The sequence below is a fragment of the Eptatretus burgeri genome, chromosome 18 (assembly GCF_056783735.1).
Source record: "Eptatretus burgeri isolate ZD-2024b chromosome 18, Ebu_testis_v1, whole genome shotgun sequence".
In the NCBI taxonomy this organism is placed as follows: Eukaryota; Metazoa; Chordata; class Myxini; order Myxiniformes; family Myxinidae; genus Eptatretus; species Eptatretus burgeri.
Window position 1 is genome coordinate 385001 of NC_140978.1, and position 18944 is coordinate 403944.

At 43.3% G+C, this 18944-nt stretch overlaps 1 protein-coding gene and 1 long non-coding RNA gene across 3 annotated transcripts in view; one reads left to right on the top strand and one right to left on the bottom strand.

Annotated features, from left to right (window-relative positions):
* Positions 1-6468, top strand: part of LOC147008446 (uncharacterized) — an 8933-nt gene extending 2465 nt beyond the window's left edge. The window contains exons 1-2 of the long non-coding RNA XR_015053163.1: positions 1-2838; positions 3285-6468. The exon at positions 1-2838 is cut by the window's left edge and continues 2465 nt beyond it. This is a non-coding gene — a long non-coding RNA (uncharacterized LOC147008446). The remainder of the gene's footprint in view (positions 2839-3284) is intronic.
* The window catches only part of LOC147008445 (L-selectin-like), a 63032-nt gene that overhangs the window by 15644 nt on the left and 28444 nt on the right, over positions 1-18944 (bottom strand). For both annotated transcript variants that reach the window (XM_085863539.1, XM_085863538.1), the window contains exon 2: positions 11940-12061. In XM_085863539.1, coding sequence (XP_085719665.1) covers positions 11940-12061 — 122 coding nt within the window. The remainder of the gene's footprint in view (positions 1-11939; positions 12062-18944) is intronic.

Here is an 18944-nt window from a genome sequence, read left to right on the forward strand (position 1 = left end):
GGACTTTGTCACGGAGCATTAATCCTCTGCCTGGAGCGATCAAGGATTTTTTGTATGAAAGCGGACAGAGGAGCATGTTTGTTGTCCTTATATGAGCCTCGATCTGTCAGGATAAATTATTTGGATTAAAATTGACCATAAAAGCGGTTATCGTGCTCAATGTGTTGGTGCCCTGCTGTGAAGTGCGGGCTATGCGCGATTTTTGCTTGGGAGAGTCGGGCTGCGTGAAGTTTGCCTGAATACGGGGAGAGGCTTTGGAAAAGAATTTTTTTTTTTTTAACCGAGTGAGGCACGAAAATTATCAACACGGTTGGTTGCATCATTATTGTGAGGAGCTCGGTTTTACAATCAATCGTGGTTGGCATCTGTGGTTGAATGTACGAAGTAAGCCGTGTGTGGAGCCCTCGAAGGAGGGAGGGCTGTCCGGTGTGCGAGATGGAGCACGAAGCACGAGTGTGGTCAACATCTGGGCCGCATTGAAATCGGCCGTGCCGAGGGTGCTGTGTAAATTTTCGAAGCAGTTCATCCTGGCCTTGTAAGTTTGCAAGTACACATGTGCAAATGGACAAGACCATTGTGTGCTGGATCCTGAGTAAATTCCACAATGTGCCAACCCCCTACAGCCCCCTGCACCTCCGAAGAGTCTGGAGGTATGGCTGCCCTTTGAGCTGTGCAGCCTCGGTTCAAATCTCAACGCAGCTCTAAACTGCCACCCTGGTGTTTCACATGCACTGCGAGATCTGCTAACATCGGTTCGTGAACATTAAAGATCCCACGATGCTTTTTTGTGAAGAGTTGGCAAGTTATTGTAGGCACCCTGAACATTAAGCTACAAAACTGCTGCTCGAAGGTGCAGGGCACAGCTGCTGTCAGGATGGGCATGGGTCGGAACTCGAGTCGTCAGTTGTGTGCGGTACGTGGCGACGGATTAGTATCAATTGCCACAAGGACGTGTTCGTGCAAATGATGCAGTGTCCCTCCACCGATACACACATTGGAATAAATAATCTCACCGACCTGGGAGGAATGACAGGCTGAGTCAACCTCAGGAACCAGGGATACTGAGAGTCAGGAGTCGCCAAGAGCCACAAACAATAAACAGTGTGCTCTGACGGTTTGAAAGAGGAAATGCAAATCGTCCAAGTGAGGTGCGGAGTGTGTGTTGGGATTTACTTTAGGCTCATGTAAAAGATAATTGAGAATTTGGCAGATTTAAAAAAAAACAATTTTCATGACATGTTTGAATGAAGAACGAGTTAAAATCGCAACTGTGGCTGTGGACATAATTACATACACAACTCAGCCGGGAACAGAGGAAAATACTTTATTTTATTTTATTTTGGGCAGCACCAAATGCTTTGCAAAAGTGTGGTCCAAATGGATGAATGGATGATATCTGATTAGGCAGTGTTGGTTGACTCACTGCTGGAGTAAAATGTGGTAATCGAAAGATGTCCGATACTGGACATAACTGTCAGGGTATGTAGTGTACACTGAGAATAACATCTTGGAAAGTGATTCTGTGCTAATTGCGGTATGCAATCTCGCTGAGGGTGAAAGAATATTCCTGATATGTGTATACTGTACAGATGGCACAATGTAGGGGAACTGTGGAAATAAGAGGATATTTAATGTCGCAAAGTAGGCTAGTCAAGAATAGTTAAATCGATAGTAATATATTGAGCACATATGAAGAAAAAAACTACAACAACGACATCCTCCCTGGCTACCTTCCACCATTGGCCTTTCCGATGAGCATACGTGCCGAGCACCTGCGGGGGAGTTATTTGGCAATCAACGCTACCTAACTACCTGGTGCTTGCAGCGGTATCGAGTTGCAGGTTCGAGTACCATCGAGCCGGATTGTCAAGGATTGCACGAGGCAGGAAGGTCCAAGGAAGCTTCTCACCTCCAGCTCACCTTCCCTCCGAGGGGGGAGTATCAATAACGACCCAACGGGGTCCCTTTTTTGGGGGGGGGGTGTCTAGTGGGGGCCAGTCCTTAAGCAGCACCTGTATGGGTGCTTGTGTATAAATTTCCATTTATTTTATATTCTAATGACTCTGCCCTTATGTGCTTCTTATGGGCTTCATGATGGTGCCCAGGGAGCCACTGGGTTGTCTGGACCGCCTGGAGAAGCGGGAGGCAGTGGAACTGTTGGTGGTTCAGGTCCTATCGGACCTCCGGGCCCAAGTGGTCATGATGGCATGATTGGCCCTCATGGTGATGGGAGTAGGCCAGGAGCACCTGGTAAACATGGATGGCAATGCTGGAGACAGGGGTCTGCAAGGGGAGTCTGCAACACCAGGACGCCAAGGGGCGATTGGGATAATTGCACCATCAGGATCATCTGGGTCAGTGGGTGAGCAAATGGTGGGTGCAGGTGAGCACATGCATCTGTGGTGAAGGTAGTCGTGTGAACCCATGGGTCGGTTCGGGCAGGCAGAATTCACATCTTTGTTTACGTTGAGATCTGAATTTGTTGTCTTCTGACGTCAGCATCGGTTGGTATTTTAAAAACGCGTTTTTCATATCATAGCAGCCACCGTACCTGGGAAGGCTCTCTGTGCATTGTATTGTCATAATGGTAGACAGTGGGGCTATGTACGCTCTCTGATGACGACCAACTTATGAATGGGAAAGAAGGGTGCAGTCGGTGGAACTAACTCTACTGCTCCCTCTAGCGGTCGTGCTTGCTGCTGATACCCAGCCCCCACAACAAAGTGGTTACCCAAAAAGTTTTGCTCGTTTTGGCTCATAAAAATGAGCTGCACGAACAAAAGGGGGATGATGTAGAAGGAGGTGCTGAGAATATGGTACACTCAAGAACTTGCAGAGGTGGGAGAAAATCGAAAATTTGTAAAATCGAAAGTTTTGGAAGCAGCTATGTATTATCAAATGTTTGTGGTGTGCACTGCCTTTGGGCTGTTGATTGCATCACTGGTTGGAGCATGACTGTGCTGCTGATGCGGTGTCCCCATTACCAGTGTACTGATGTTCATTTTTTTTTTGCCAGTCTTAAAGGAGTGACAGGCTGAGTTAGCCCTCTGGGGTTCGTTTAGTGGTAAATGAAAGTTGAGCTCAGGGCTCTGGGATCCTGGTCACCAATTTAAGGGCACGGCCAAACAGTACATATAATTATTGGTAGAATGTCTGTAAAATATATGGACATGTATAAATGAATATTAACTCTTGTGATGTGAATAAATATTGTGAAAGAGTTTGACAACAGGGTGTTCGAATGGAGGAACGTCCTAAAGATGCAGTGGACTGGACTTTTTCAGGTATTATTGGTTACCCATGGAGCTGTCAAGAAAAGGTAAGCCAATCATGGATTCACGCATCTCATTGCAAAAGGATACAGGAAATCTAAAAGAGAAAGAAATGTTACTGGAGGTTTATGACAGATGTGGCAGTGTTTGATTAGCATGAGTATAATCGTGATAATATGGACAATAACAGATAGTGAGGACATTTTGGGAATGTCATAGAGATCAGAATGTTTGGTAGGTCAATGGTAGGGGAAACAAGGAATGGGTTGTGACAGGGTGCACAGGGAAGAAAAAAGGTAAACATTGGGATCAATTGCATTAGGAAGGCGTATATGGGAAAACACGGATTACCCTTGTTTGCAGTTCCACTCCAGGGGAAGAACATGTGTGGGTACATAGTCCGTAGACAAGATAGACGTTTTAACTAAAGTAGAGAAGGCATCAGTGGAAGGTAGAATAATAGAAATAAAAAGTAATTGGGAGAAGGGGGGTTATAATTGCACGAACTATGAGCATTGGTATTACCCTAAGTACAGAACTATTAAGCAAAAGGCTGTGGGACAGGGCCCGGCAAGAGCAATAAAAGTAACGAATTATGATGGATTGAAGAAGGGGGAGGGATTAGAAAAGTACCCCCCACATTTTCAGCTCATGCACAAACAAATTGGATTGATTTGTTTAGTTAGAGGACAAGGGGGGGACCCCATTTAGGAGAATCAACATGCCAGTATTATGCTAGACATGGGGATGAAATGGTGACCATAAAAGGGCGAATTAATGGAACAACCATACCTGTAAAAATCGAAGTAAATAACCTGCTTGAACCTCAGGCACCCCTAAATGGTACATATTTTGTGTGTGGGTATAAGGCATACTCATGGCTACCAGTGGGATGGAGGGGATCATGTTTTTTGGGATTTATACTACCCAGGATTCGGATCACTAACCAATCACCCTTTGTACCACAGGTCAGATCGAAAAGAGCCATTTCAGAAGTTGAGAGGTTTTTCATGATTGCATTCCCCTTTTACGGAGTGGGCAAAAGTGCAAGGGAAATTATCAATTTGGCAGCATCTTTGGAAAAGCTTGCTAATACCACCAGCGAAGGATTTCACAAAACGAGTGCCAAGCTGGTAGCTATACGGACAACCGTGATGCAAAACCGCATCGCTCTGGATATGCTTTTAGCAGAAAAAGGAGGGACGTGTGCGGTTATTGGTGTGGAATGCTGCACATACATTCCAGATAATTCAGAAGAAATTGATAATTTGGCTGAAAAAATTAAAGCTGAAGGTGCAAAATATCATGATTTTAACAAGGGATGGTCAATGGGATCTTGGTTGAAGGGAATATTGGGGAGTTGGGGAGCCTGGATAATCCATTGGTTGGTTATAGGGCTCATGATCTTCATAGCAGTGATTGTTGTCATCACTTGCATTAAAAATCTAATCAGGGAGTGCGTGAGACGTTGTTCTTCTGCAGCAAAGAAAACAACAAAACCGGAGACGGTCCTGGGGAAGCCTGCTGTGGTTGCTGTGGTCAAACCGCTGCCAACACCTCCGCCGTCTCTACCCTCCCCGATAATTCACTCTGGTTTTCCTCCCCAACCCATAGACCCTGAAATGTACTGTGAACTTAATGGGACTGTTGACCCACTGCTTACACTCACATTGGATGAGTGTCTCGACTTGCTCACACCGAAGATGAAGATGGAAAGAAATGTTATCTAAACATTGCCTTGTTGGAAAATGTTGGGACTTTTCTTTAAAATTTTCTTTCACTCTGGCTTGCAGTTTATAAAATTATATTCTTTTTGTTGGTTCATAAAGAACACGATATATAGATTCTTACTTGTTGTTGATAAAAATTATATTCTTGTTTGCTGATATTCTTTTTGTTGGTTCATAAAGAACACGATATATACATTCTTACTTGTTGTGTATAAAAATTATATTCTTGTTTGCTAATTATGACTTGTTTATAAAAATTATATTCTTGTTCATAAAGAACCATAGTTAGTTGGAAATATATGTATCTTTTTGTGTGTGTGAAATAATTTTTGTGTGAGTTGGTTTTGAAAGGTAATTTTTGCTTCCTCATAACCTATATTCAAGTTATAATTGTTGAAATGCATCCACTATTCTATAGAGGGGTGGGGTATTGGTGGGCTGGTCAGGATGGTAGAGGGGGGGCTTTTCTATGAAGCTAGAAAGTGCGGGCGGAGCTTTCGTGACGTTATGGCCCACTTGGAGCTACTCATAAAAGTGTGCCACTTCTGGAGGAGACTCCCTTTTACCACCTTGCCTCTCCATCAAGATTCCATCTCTTAAAAAATTATTATAATTGTGGTGTTCCTTTTCCACTATGTTTCTAAGTAACAGAGGGGCAAATGTGGAGCTGTTGAACAGCTCCCAAGATGAAAGCAGCCATTTTAATAGGATTACCTTTTCTTAAAATTGAATGTAGCATTTAATTGAGGAAGCCAAAGCATTTAAGATGCTCTCAGTAAGCTACCATTTTTGACTGTTGGTAATCAAAGCAAGCCGGCTCTCTCTCTCTCTCTCTCTCTCTCTCTCTCTCTCTCTCTCTCTCTCTCTCTCTCTCTCTCTCTCTCTCTCTCTCTCTCTCTCTCTCTCTCTCTCTCTCTCTCTCTCTCTCTCTCTCTCTCTCTCTCTGTTGTGCAGCTGAACATCTGGCTTTCTTGTTGGCCCTTGTAACAACATTCTTTGAGCCTTGGGCTCGGAGAAGCCCAATCATAAATCAGCACTGTTTTGGTATAGTTCAAAAGGGAACATCTTGTAGTAGAATGAGACGATAATATATATATATATATATATATATATATATATATATATATATATATATATATATATATATATATATATATATATTGTGATAAAGATCTGCCTGATCAATAACAGATCTTCTTGCTTGTGAAAAGATAAATGCTTTGTCAGGCCAGGAGAGAATATTAGCTGGGATGTTGTTACTTTCAAAGAATACGATATCTTAGAAAGGAAATATAAAGCTGATGGAAGTTGGGGAAATCATGAAAACAGATGAGCAGGAAAAGTATATATAAAGTAAACCAAACTGCTTGCAGGCCAGAGTTTGACTGAGCTGGTATACTGTAGGTATTCTGTGCCTTTCTACTCTCGTGTACACTTTTGGTGCGCATTAAAGCTCTTCTCTACGACGATTGGTGTAGTCATTGCTTGATTTCAGTCAGCTGTGAATAACCCTGATCTCGACATATGTATGTTTGTATATATAGATATTTATATATATATATATATATATATATATATATATATATATATATATATATATATATATATATATATATTTATATATATACATGCATGCAGAAAGACCCACCCACATCTCTGACCTGTGAATAGAGGGAATAGCCAATCATCTCTCACCTAATCAACTAAACCCAGGTGGCTAGGAATATATAAATAAATTGACACCTCCCATGCTCCTCTCGTCGAAACTGCTGCGTAAAGCAACCAAGAAGGCCTACACAAGGCAAGCGTTGTGCTGTATCAAACCCTTCTACATTGGCTATGATGGTGACTGGTTCCTGTCTGAAGCGTAGCAATGTCCCGAGCAGACAATTGACGAGGTCTGGACCAGGAAGCATTACTTTACTTAGCCTTAGCAGGACATCATGAAAGGTAACACTACCGTCGAACACCATACAAATATTTTCAGGTTTTTTGTGGATGGAATATAGCAAAATGAGGAATACAGTAATCCCCCGTTTCTCGCGGGGGTTACGTTCCAAACCCTCCCGCGGTAAGTGAAAATCCGCGATGAATGGACGCCTCCACAAAACACGTTTTAAACACATTTTAATCTCAACTAAACACATAAAGAAAACATTTGAAGCATAAAAAATTCTTACTGTAAACTCGGTAACGTTGCAAAAACATTGTGATGGGCAGTTGCTGGCGTTGTTTCTTCATGGTGGTGAGGAGAGTTTTCGCCATTGTTGCTAAGCGTTCAAGTGAGAGGCCTTCGTCGTCGTGCTCCTGCGATGGATCAGATTGTTCCTCCTCCTCCTCGCATGCAGACTTCGTAAGCTCAGCCAAATCCTCGTCCGTTAATGGGTCAGAGTTGGTTTCGATGAGGTTATTCACTTCGTCGTGCGTCATGTCGTTGAATCCTCCTAGAATCTTCGCCATCTTGACCACCTTATCAATTGCCGAATGGTGAATTTCGTCTGGAGAACAGGCCTTGTATTCGTGGATGCATTCTGGCCACAGCTTCTTCCAACAGGCGTTTAAGGTTTCTTTTTTCATTTATTGTAGAGCCTTATGAATTATTTGGAGACACGTTGCTATCGTGAAATCACGCCAATACGCCCTCAGAGAAAAATTGTCGGAATCCATGGCCTCCACGAGGTGCTGCAGCGCGTTGCAAATGAAAAGCGCTGATGTTGGCTTCGTCCTTGATGTCGCGTATGGTCGATTCATTCAAACCGTAATGGCGCCCAACCGCGGCAAACGTTTTTCCTTTCGGCGGCATCGTAGGGCTTGGAGAAAAAAACGTAGAAAATATCTTTGTCGTTCACAAGCGAAACACTCAAGACAGCAAGAGTGCGCCTCGTGGGCAGCAGCCAATCAGCGCCAAGAAGAAATGAATAGCGCGCTCTCTGTCTTTGTCTCGTGCATTGTGTCGACAAACATACAAAATTTTTGTTTGTTTTATTATGAAGATACTTTCGAGCGCCACGCGTTATAATTTATTGCTTAAATAATTTATATTTTATATATTATTACCAAGATGTACCGGGGGAATCCGCAGAAAAAATTAGTTACGTTCCAAGGGAAAACCCGCGATGAACCGGGGGCGCGATAGGTGAACCGCGATGAAGCGGGGGTTCACTGTATACCATCGTTATCGTTTTTCCTCTTTTCCTTGTTCAAGAGGCTCAGCATGTCCCTTGGAAAAGAGTTTGGCCCTGAAGTCCATGCACTGCTGTTTAATGGATGGTTCCTTATCCAGAAACTTGCAAAGAGACTTTAAGTGGTTGATTCCAAGGGGTCGATTGTCTGGAAGCTTTACATCATCTCTGAATGACAATACACATGCAAGCATGGAAACGGCCAGAAAACGATGATGATGATGATGATGATGATGATGATGATGATGATGATCTGAAGGCTAATGGAGCAACCCTGTTGCCATTGTCTTTCTTGATGAATCCATCCTACATGCTAGCGAGAAAACGGTTGTCTTCTGTGGAGCAACCTGGCTTGCCATTGTTCCTTGTTCGCTGATAGACATCACTGCCGACCCCATCGTCATCGGCTCTGTGGTTGAGGGATCTCCCAAAGAGCTGACCTGAAGGTGCGTGACAATCTGATACGATGACGTCCTTGATGGTGACATGATTAGAGTATGTCAAGCAGACCGATGGCCTTCCATGGCCTTTGAAAATGTGAGTACGATAGGCCTCCACTCAATCAGGGCTATGGATGCTGTCCAGAGATACATTTCCAATTATCACCCATCCAAGGTCCATGCACTCTGCCCATGGAGCACTCAGTGGTTCATTCTGAGATTCTCTGACCTTAGGCAGCTGAGGGGCATCTCATCCAATTAACAGTAAGATGGTTGCTTCTGGGTCAGGTTCGGGAATCTTTTCAGCGATAGGACGTATATGTGAGTGGAGCCTTGCGACCTCTGCTGTTGGATCTCTGAGGAATTACAAGGAATATAATTACAGTCCGTTAGCAATGGGAGCGGCAGGCTGAAGATTCCATCGAAAGATTTGATGCCTACATTCATGACATGCCTACGGTACCACTGGTTGCCATAGTTCCAGAGAATATTTTGAGTTCATCGGGGACTGGATTATTTGGTATGTTGAAGAAGTCAAAGAGTTCGTTGCGGTGCAGAGACTGATTCGACTGGTCATCCAACACAGCAAAATATTTCAGAAAGTTTTCAGGATTACCAGTGATTAATACCTTCACAAGATAGATTTTGGAACAAGACCTTCCTCTGGTCCACCTTTTAATCACCAAGGGTTGCTCCTCACCATGCTTTTGAAGCCTTTCCGATACTCTGTCAGGGTTCGCAGAGTTAGTGATAAATTGCCTACCTGATGGTCTGTCGAAGATAGCACAACTGGCATCATAAATTGCTGAGCAACAACAGGTGCTGTCACACTGAAAACAATGCAATTTTACTTGACACTCCTTGGCTGAATGTTTAGTTCACAGAGCACATCCGGCACATATTTTCCATTGGTCAAGAAGCACGAGTCAAGATTGCAATGTTTTTTTGCTCTGAATATTCTGTAACGTGCAAAGAGACTTTAATGCTTGGTCCTGTGACTAGGGCAGAATTGTTGCAGATCTTCCATTCAGGGGTGCTCATCTTCAGAAGGCAACTGAACTGCAGTAGTCGGCTGTTCGACAAGCTGTTACAGCAATTAACCCATAACGGTGGTCTTGCTTACTCTGACCCTTGGACGAGTGTCAGAACTGAAGGCAGGGATTTTGTTCTTTGTGGCAAGTGAAGCTTTCACCGTAGTGGCTGAAGAACATGATCCATCCGTCATCATATTCCAAGGAAATCATCAGACTGAGGTCACTTTGAATCTTCACATTGTGCTGAATGATGGATGAGAGCATTGGAAATGGTGGAAAGGTGACATTGTGGATCTCTTTATACTTGAAGGCCCCCATCCTCCAAAGATCAACAAGGTCAGGTGAAAGCTTTGTTCCGCGATGTGTTGCTAAGCTTCTGCAGAGTTTTGCAGTCATGAGAAGAGACTCTTGGCAAAAGTACCAGTGTTTCGCAATGAGTGCTTAACTGCTTCGTCGCTGCCCAATCTTTCATGAAGACCATCTCAGACCTGCCCCAATCCGATGTTAGGGTTAGAAGTGTCGACTCGGCTAAGATGCTCTACGAATATTTTGTATCCTGAACCATCAGGAATATGCTGAACCATGAGGTTAAGCTGTTTATCGGATGAGAGGGCTACTCCTTTGATCATGTTCTGAAAGGCTGCACGCCATGCCCTGAATTTCTCAGGCTGATCGTCAAACAAAGAAATCTTATTTGAAACTAAGTCTCGACAAGACAGATGGAACACATAGTCCTGCATGGCAGGCATCACTGTTGACATGATTGATGGCTTGATGTCTCGACCCAGTAGTGAATGGCGAGACACTTGTAATATTGTTGCTGGATGCGTGGCATATGTCCTCGCAACAAATGCATGTACAGCATGGGTGTACACTGAATTTGATGAGAAATAACCCAGTTGGTTGTTGGCTGTAATTCCAATGGACGCCGACAAAGGATGAGTATCCATTGTGGGATGCCTTGTGACCGTAGCTGGGTTTCTGACCTGTGAGCTCATAACGGGACATGTTAACATTGTGGGGGTTGATACGCAACCGTGACATGTGAATTGGAGAAGGATGACGACACGATTGTTGTGCGTCAAGCTTTAGTTGGTGTCTTGTGAGTTGTGTACAATATACCATGGGCTGACATCGTGTTATACTGAGCAGACAGAACTTGCTTGTTGGACACAATTGATATTGATGGGTTCTTCATAGATGTTGGCGCTGCAGTGTTGATGGCTGGTGAAAGGGGATCCGAGTGAAATGACTCTGGTGTGAGCGACATAGCTGGCTCAGCACATACCTGGGTATCCGGTGGAATACCTTCAGTATCTTCTTCAGATTGAATAGATTGCAGCGAAGATGTGGCATTCCTGGAAATGTTGTCCAATCCGCCCCAATACAGAGCATCAGACCGCTTCCAAATGGTCCTGAGTTATGGCAGATTCTTCCTCCCGCATCAGCTGTTCGAGATGAATCTGTTGCTGTGTAGCTTTCATCAAGCTTCGTCCAATTTGCATCCCATGGAAGCTCTGACAGAGGCCTCGGCTGCTTCTGCTCTAGCCTCCAACATTAGCGAAGATTTGAAAGAGCTGAACGAAGCCCGAGAGCCAGCGATGGACCGTGTATGACGCGAGCTTGACATGGCGGCTATTTCTGGGCTCTGGCCACACCAACAAGATGAGCGTGAAGTATAGTGGGGGTTTTTTTTACTATCCTGGAATGGTCCTACCTCTCAGGCATCCTGATTCTTAAAAAAAAAAAACAAAGAAAAAGAATGTCCAGGCAGCTTACCAACACTCGAAGTTCAAATTATTCATAAGTTTGTTTTACATCACTCAAATTTGACATTAAAAACGTTGCTTTGCACATGAGTACATACAAGTTCAACGCTAAAAGGGACCTGAAACCACCCCAAGAGGGGATGACGCAAAACATGGGTGGAACATAAATATGCATTTGTACAATCAAACTTGGTTCCATCACAGAACCTGCTTGGGAGTAGGCTTAAATGGGTCTTGTGGACAAAAGCTGTTCTTGTGACTGCAAAGTAGTCTCCAACTACAACTAGGCATCAGGAGGGTGGTGCAGTTGAAGGGAGTGGGGTGTGGGCTGGTGGTGTGGGTAGATTTACTGGGAGGAAGAATTTGGGTCATCAGACCTGTGTCTTACTCTAAGCAGACAAATTCCTTGGTTGATTGGTTGGATGTACTTTCTGTTTCCTTAATAATAGATAGAAGAACAAAAAATATAGTTTGAAGAAGGATTTATCTGCAAGCGCAATGGGTGCCCTTACCTGTCAGGTAGGCCACCAGCAGAGCAGCAGTTCGGCACATCTTGCTGCTTACTCTTAAGCTAATCCCAGTTTCATAAACTCTCCTGCCTTCTTTACCGATTCTGCACACTTTACCTTCATCCCTGAGAAAAATAACACACAATGACAATGATAGTATATTATATTTCAACAAACGGTCAACAGCCAAACTAACTACTGTATATACTTAATTCCATTCAGTACTGCAATCATGATTAGATAACCATTGAAATAATATAACAAAGTAGTAGAATAACAAACGATTCATGAATTTGCTTTTTAAATGCACAGAAGCACAGCGTTGGTAAAGTATGTTAAAAAAAATCATTATTGTATCTCCCGGTCACAAATTCTTTACAAGTGTTGGTTACTTGGTGTATTCGTTCAGTGCATGGTTGACGAGCATATGCTTGTAATTTGATCTGGAACAAATTATTTTTTATTATGCACAAGCAGGCACTCTCACCCTCATGGTGGGAGTACCTTTCTCGGTCCACTTTCGGTTGGTGAAGATGGAAGAATCGAGAAGATTATAATGAGTCATGAGGGAGCGAGATTACAACCTACACACAGTGCTCCTGTTAAATGATATTCGACAGTGTTATACTCTGAAGATAACAGGACTAGCACTCAGAGCAAACCTCAGCAATGGGGCCCAAGGTTGTGCAGTGCTAAAAATACCCTTTTCAGGGTCCAACTCGATGTTGAAGCCATAGACCACAAGAGCAGTGGGTCACTCACTCACCACATCCTCCAAGTCGATGTTGAAGCCATGGACCACAAGATCAGTGGGTCACTCACTCCACTTCCTCCAACTCGATGTTGAAGCCGTGGACCACAAGACCAGTGGGTCACTCACTCCACTTTCTCCAAGTCGATGTTGAAGCCATGGACCACAAGACCAGTGGGTCACTCACTCCACTTCCTCCAACTCGATGTTGAAGCCATGGACCACAAGACCAGTGGGTCACTCACTCCACTTCCTCCAACTCGATGTTGAAGCCGTGGACCACAAGACCAGTGGGTCACTCACTCCACTTCCTCCAACTCGATGTTGAAGCCATGGACCACAAGACCAGTGGGTCAATCACTCCACATCCTTCAACTCGATGTTGAAGCTGTGGACCACAAGACCAGTGGATCACTCACTCCACTTCCTCCAACTCGATGTTGAAGCCGTGGACCACAAGACCGGTGGGTCACTCACTCCATATCTTTCAACTCAGTGTTGAAGGGCTGACATTTCCGAATTGTGAGATCCTCGCCAACATCCTGAAGGACTAACATCGATGTAGCGAGGACAACGAAAATAGTCTTTCAGATATATGCATATTTGTGGCTGAATTGTGCACATTGTGCTACAAACATGAAACTTGGTACAATTGTTCTGTATGGTTGTATGAACGTTTTCAGATATGGAGCCACTCAGGAGAATTTCTTTATCCCATACATTTTTTAAAGCATTTCTTCACTGTATGCGATTGCCAATACGAAGTCAGCTTTCGACTTTATTGCCTCGGATATGATGCGTTATCTGGTAATATATATATATATATATATATATATATATATATATATATATATATATATATATATATATATATATATATATATATATATATATATATTATAAGCATGAAAACACTTGAGTGCTATCATTCTTGTGATATGACATTATAATTATTGTATCCCTCGCACAATGTAAGAGCAAACTGTGGATTTGAGGTCGTTCTGCCACATCCGCTGCAGACACGAACAACGTTATATGATAACCTCTCTCAATGTAGAAGTTTGATTGCACAGTATGTACAACATAACATTATTTTGAATTCACTTGACCATCTGACAAGTTCTACATATAATGAGCAAATATATCCCCTGCTTTTGTTTGTGTGCTCAATACCATGTTGAGAATAACGTTTTGGGTTGCAATAACATGATTGTTTTATATTTAACTTTTTTCCACATTTCTGTGGCCAAGACTAATGGACAATAAATTAGTCAGGAGGATGGAGAACAGCCAGAGGCATCAATATCATCTTCGCCTGTCATCACGGACTGGTCTCCCTGTGCCAGGTCAACGCCAAAGAAGTCCCACAGTGTCCAACAGATTGCATCCCAAATCAGGATCTGGTTATTCAAGACTTGCAGGCAATCTTCCCAGATTCCATCATCTGGGCTCTATGCCCATGACTGTAAACTTGTCTGGACTTGATGAAGGGGATGGCATTGAAGAAACTTTTCAATAAAGAAGAGCCTACTTTCACAAGTCATGCAGCCTGAAGTTTAACACAACAAAACTGAAGAGGGTAGAAAAGAAATGTATGCCAGAAGCCGAAGACCTCTATTTCCTCTGGTGGAAGTGGAACCAAATTCACGAGAAAGCAAATTTCTGGTAGAGCCACAGAAGCGACCTGTTTCCTGTGTGACTCACCACTAAGAGACCGATGGAAGGCATCAACTTTTAAACTGGAATCTCATCTACGAACGTATGCGATGCAGCTGCAGGACAGCAAACTTCTGGCCAAGCTCAGTGCAGGGGATTTAAATGCCCAAGAAGTTAAATATCACCCGAGTGCCGGATCAAACTTTATGGAAAGGCAGAATCCCAGTATCAGGTGAAAGAGGAAAGTGCAATAGACTGTATGAGACATGGATTTGTGTTTGCAGAGTCAATGGAGTATATGCAAGACTGCCGAATCACAGAGCAAATTCAAGTCTTCAAACTAGCTGATCTGACGAAGCTCTATGCACAACGTTTAAGACAATTGGGCATTAAATAAGTCTGCCAGGTTCACAATACCAGACTGAAGAATAGGCTGCTTGCACATTTCCCTGATCTACAGGCTCATCCAGAAGGTAGAGATGTACTTCTGGTCTTCAATAGCCACTTAGGCAATGCATTAAGATAAGCATATGCTGAAAGCTAAGAAAAGCCTTATCAGATATGATAATGAAGCTATCCATCTCGCTAAAGCAGCTAAAATTGTTCGCAGAGACTTCTTTGAAATTCAGCATTGTTTCTCAGGCTCATTTGACATTGACTGCCAATATGAAAGTGTACCACAATCTCTTGTAACATTGGTTCTCATGATCCTGAAAGGTCCAAGCCTAAAAAGCAACAATGCCGCAAAGAATCGAGCAGCACTCTCAATTGCTCAGATACTAGGCAACAACAGGTTGCCAGGAATGAAACGGAGGTTAAAAACATAGCGAGCAAGAGAAAGTACATATTCAACCCGCCATGTCAGCAACAGAGACACCTCTGGCCATTTATCTTAGAGTGGCAGTCAATGCCGACATCCAGAAACGCGAGTTGATTGACTTATTACAAAGCTTAGGCTTGTGCATTTCACACGACAGAGGGCTCCAGATATCAGCTGAAATGGCAAACTGTGCATGTACATAGTTTGAAGTGTAAAAAGTTGTCTGCCCATCAAAACTGAGATCAGCTATCTTCACTGCAATCACCATTGACAACATTGTCCACAACTCTGGCTCATTGAGTGCTCAACACAGATGTCTCCCCAGCTATTTTGAGGAAAAGTGCAGTCAATCAACCTGAGATGCCTGGTATGCCTTGTTTTGTGCCTGCCACTGTCATGGAGGGGGTTCAGTGCACTGAGCTTGAATGGCTTGACTGCTAATGCAGAGAGCACAGAGGATAACATTTCATGGGGTGCTTACCATGCTATTCAAGAGTCCAAAACCTGATTTAACACCTGAAATTTATTTTACTCCTTCCCTTGTCCCCTGACGTAGCAAAGTCAGCTGCAATGCTCAAACATGGAATGGGCATTGTGAGACAGACAGTGAATCATATGAACCATGGGCAGATACCAGTGATTGCTTTTGATCAGCCTCCGTACTCTCTGGCAAAGCAAGTTCAGTGGCAATGGCCTGACCCCCATGGAGAGCACAAGTTTGTAATTCTGCTTGGAGGTCTGCATATTGAAATAGCTTTCCTCAAAGTTACTGGAAACTGGCTAATCGACAGTATCTGGTCAGAGTCACTCGTTGAGGCAGACATTGCATCACCTGGCATTGCAAATTCTTTCCTCAAAGCAAGCCATGTGACTCAGACATGCCGTGCACACCAAGTAATTGGATACCTTTTGATATGGTGCAACCTCATGAAGAAGGAATATGAAAGATACTTTTTGATGCAGCCACAAGAACAAGAAGACGATTTGTCTTCTTGGATGCTTGGTGTGTTTCAAAATGTGCAAGTCCAACCTTCAAGTTCTGGTGGATTGCGCTTCAGTTTCAGCTGTTGCTGCTCACATTCGTCAGATCTCTATGTGAAGGAAACTTCACTTCGCAAGTTCAGGCAAAATTTGCAATGACCCCTCGGTTCTATGCCTTGGACCACCACAATTATGCCAAATGGATGGCAGTGCATTTACGAGACATGACCACTTTGCATCAGACTCACCCATTTGTTGCATCAGAATTCAGCATTGGACACTTTGTTGTTCAAAAATCTAGTGGCATGTTTTCAAAGATTGCTACAGACCATTCTCATGAGCAGAACAATGCATATGTCAAAGGTGATGGAGGAGCAGTAGGCTTGACTAAAAATCCAGCAGAACTTCGTAGGTGGATGTTAAGTGGGCCTGAATTGTCAAGACTGATTCAGGAGTTTCATAATGGACTCGAGTCTGACAGGCCAGGCTCTGTTGCAGATATGTCTCTGCACCATGAAACAGACAAAGTGTTCAAATCACTTTCTGCAAAGATATGAGTTCTTTGGTTAGAATTATCACAGAGAGCGGAAACTCTTTCATGGAAGACAGGGATGACCTTGTTCTGCACACCAAGGACATTGTTGACAGTGCAGTCATTGAAACTCCAAACAACATCCATACTATTGGCTTGGAACAGTTTTGTTGTTTTGTGCAGGAGAGGCTTTTGCAGCAGCCAAAAGCCTTATCAGATCCAATCAAAAGGAACAACCTGCCACTCATGTCCTGTCCAAATGCAAATAAAAGTTCAAAATTATTGAAATTGACAAACCTCAAGAGTGACTGCAGCCTATTTTCTCAACTTTAAATTGCATGTCAGACAAGAGATGGCCATTTGGAAGAATTATTCATGCATGAAAATCAGTCTTGACCACCATCAATTTCAAATCAGGGCAAACTGTGCTCCTGTGTTAGTTATATCAAACTTGCTACATTTCTTTGAAGACTTGTCAATGTCCAGAGATAGGACACCAAATGTAGATTTCATCATAATTTATGGTGCAGCAGTTAAGAACATGCCAAAGCCAGAAACGAGTAAGACCTTTGAATCACATATCAATGAGGTTTTCTGCCTTTTATCCAGAGAAATCTTCAAAGCGCAACAAAATGTGGACATTGTCTGGGACCAGTGCTGGTCAGACAGTTTGAAGAACTCTCCAAGAGAAGGAATAGGGAAAGGTGTGTGGTGACGAGTAGATGCAGGGATTGCTGCTCTTCCAGGGAAATGGGAAAGTATTCTTTGAGTGAATGACAACAAGACACAGCTGTTCAGTTTTTTTTTTTGGAGAACAGGTCATCAACATTGACAGTCCTGAAAAGCAGATAATAAGTACGCTGGCAACTGGTGTCTGCTGCAAGCACTCATGTAATGCATCTGCATTTTCACCATGCATCCATGAAGAGGCAGATACCAGAATTATGCTGCATTTAGCAGATGCCTCCAGCCACGATGAGAGAATACTCATAAAGACTGTCAACACATGTTGTTGTTCTGTCTGTGGCTACAATGGCCCATTGCGCAGTTACAGAGCTATGGGTTGTGTACGGTGCTGGTAAACATCTTCGATTAATTGCCGTGCATGAAATTGCACAGTCACTTGGGCAACAGAGATCAAAATGTCTGACAATCTTTCACAGCCTCACTGGGTTTGATACTATCTCTTCCTTCAATCCTTCAATGGACCTTAAACGGTGCGTCCTGTCTGCAGACATGAGTTGATGGACGATAAAGATCTCATGGTGCCCTTCAATAAGTGTAGGTGAGTTCAAAAAATTCAAAATTTTTCAAAACCCAAAATCAAAATCAAAAGTCACATGGCGAAAATTCAAAATCCATACCCTAACTATTGCTGGCAGAGGGATGGCAAAGCACCCATCATGACCATTGCCAAGAAAATGCAACCCCAGAACCAATTTCTGCAATGGAGTATGGTACATCAGATGGAATATATATCTTCTTCTTTCGGCTGCTCCCGTTAGGGGTCGCCACAGTGGATCAACCGTCTCCATTTCGCTCTATCCTCCACATCTTCCATTGACACTCCAACCACCCGCATGTCCACTCTCACTGCATCCACGAACCTCTTCTTTGGCCTTCCTCTTCTCCTCCTGCCTGGCGGCTTCATCTTCAGCATCCTTCTCTCGATATACTCCGCTTCCCTCCTGTGCACATGTCCAAACCATCTCAATCTCGCCTCTCTCAATTTGTCTCCAAAACATCCGACCTGCGCAGTCCCTCTAATATACTCATTCCTTATCCTATCCATCCTCGTCACTCCCAACAAGAATCGCAGCATCTTTAACTCTGCCACCTCCAGCTCCGCTTCCTGTCTTTTTGTTAGCGCCACCACCTCCAAACCAAACAACATAGCTGGTCTCACTACCGTCTTATATACTTTCCCCTTCACTCTTGCAGCTACCCTTCCGTCACAAATCACTTCTGCAACTCTTGTCCACCCACTCCATCCTGCCTGCACTCTCTTTTTCACTTCTCTCCCACACTCTCCGTTACTTTGGACAGTTGATCCCAAGTATTTAAACCCATCCACCTTCCCCACCTCCATCCCTGCTTCCTTTCCTTACAGGTTGCCACTGGATCGAATATATATATATATATATATATATATATATATATATATATATATATATATATATATATATATATATATATATATATATATATATATATATATATATATATATATATATATATATATATTGTTGCGGATTCGCGCCCGCCGGC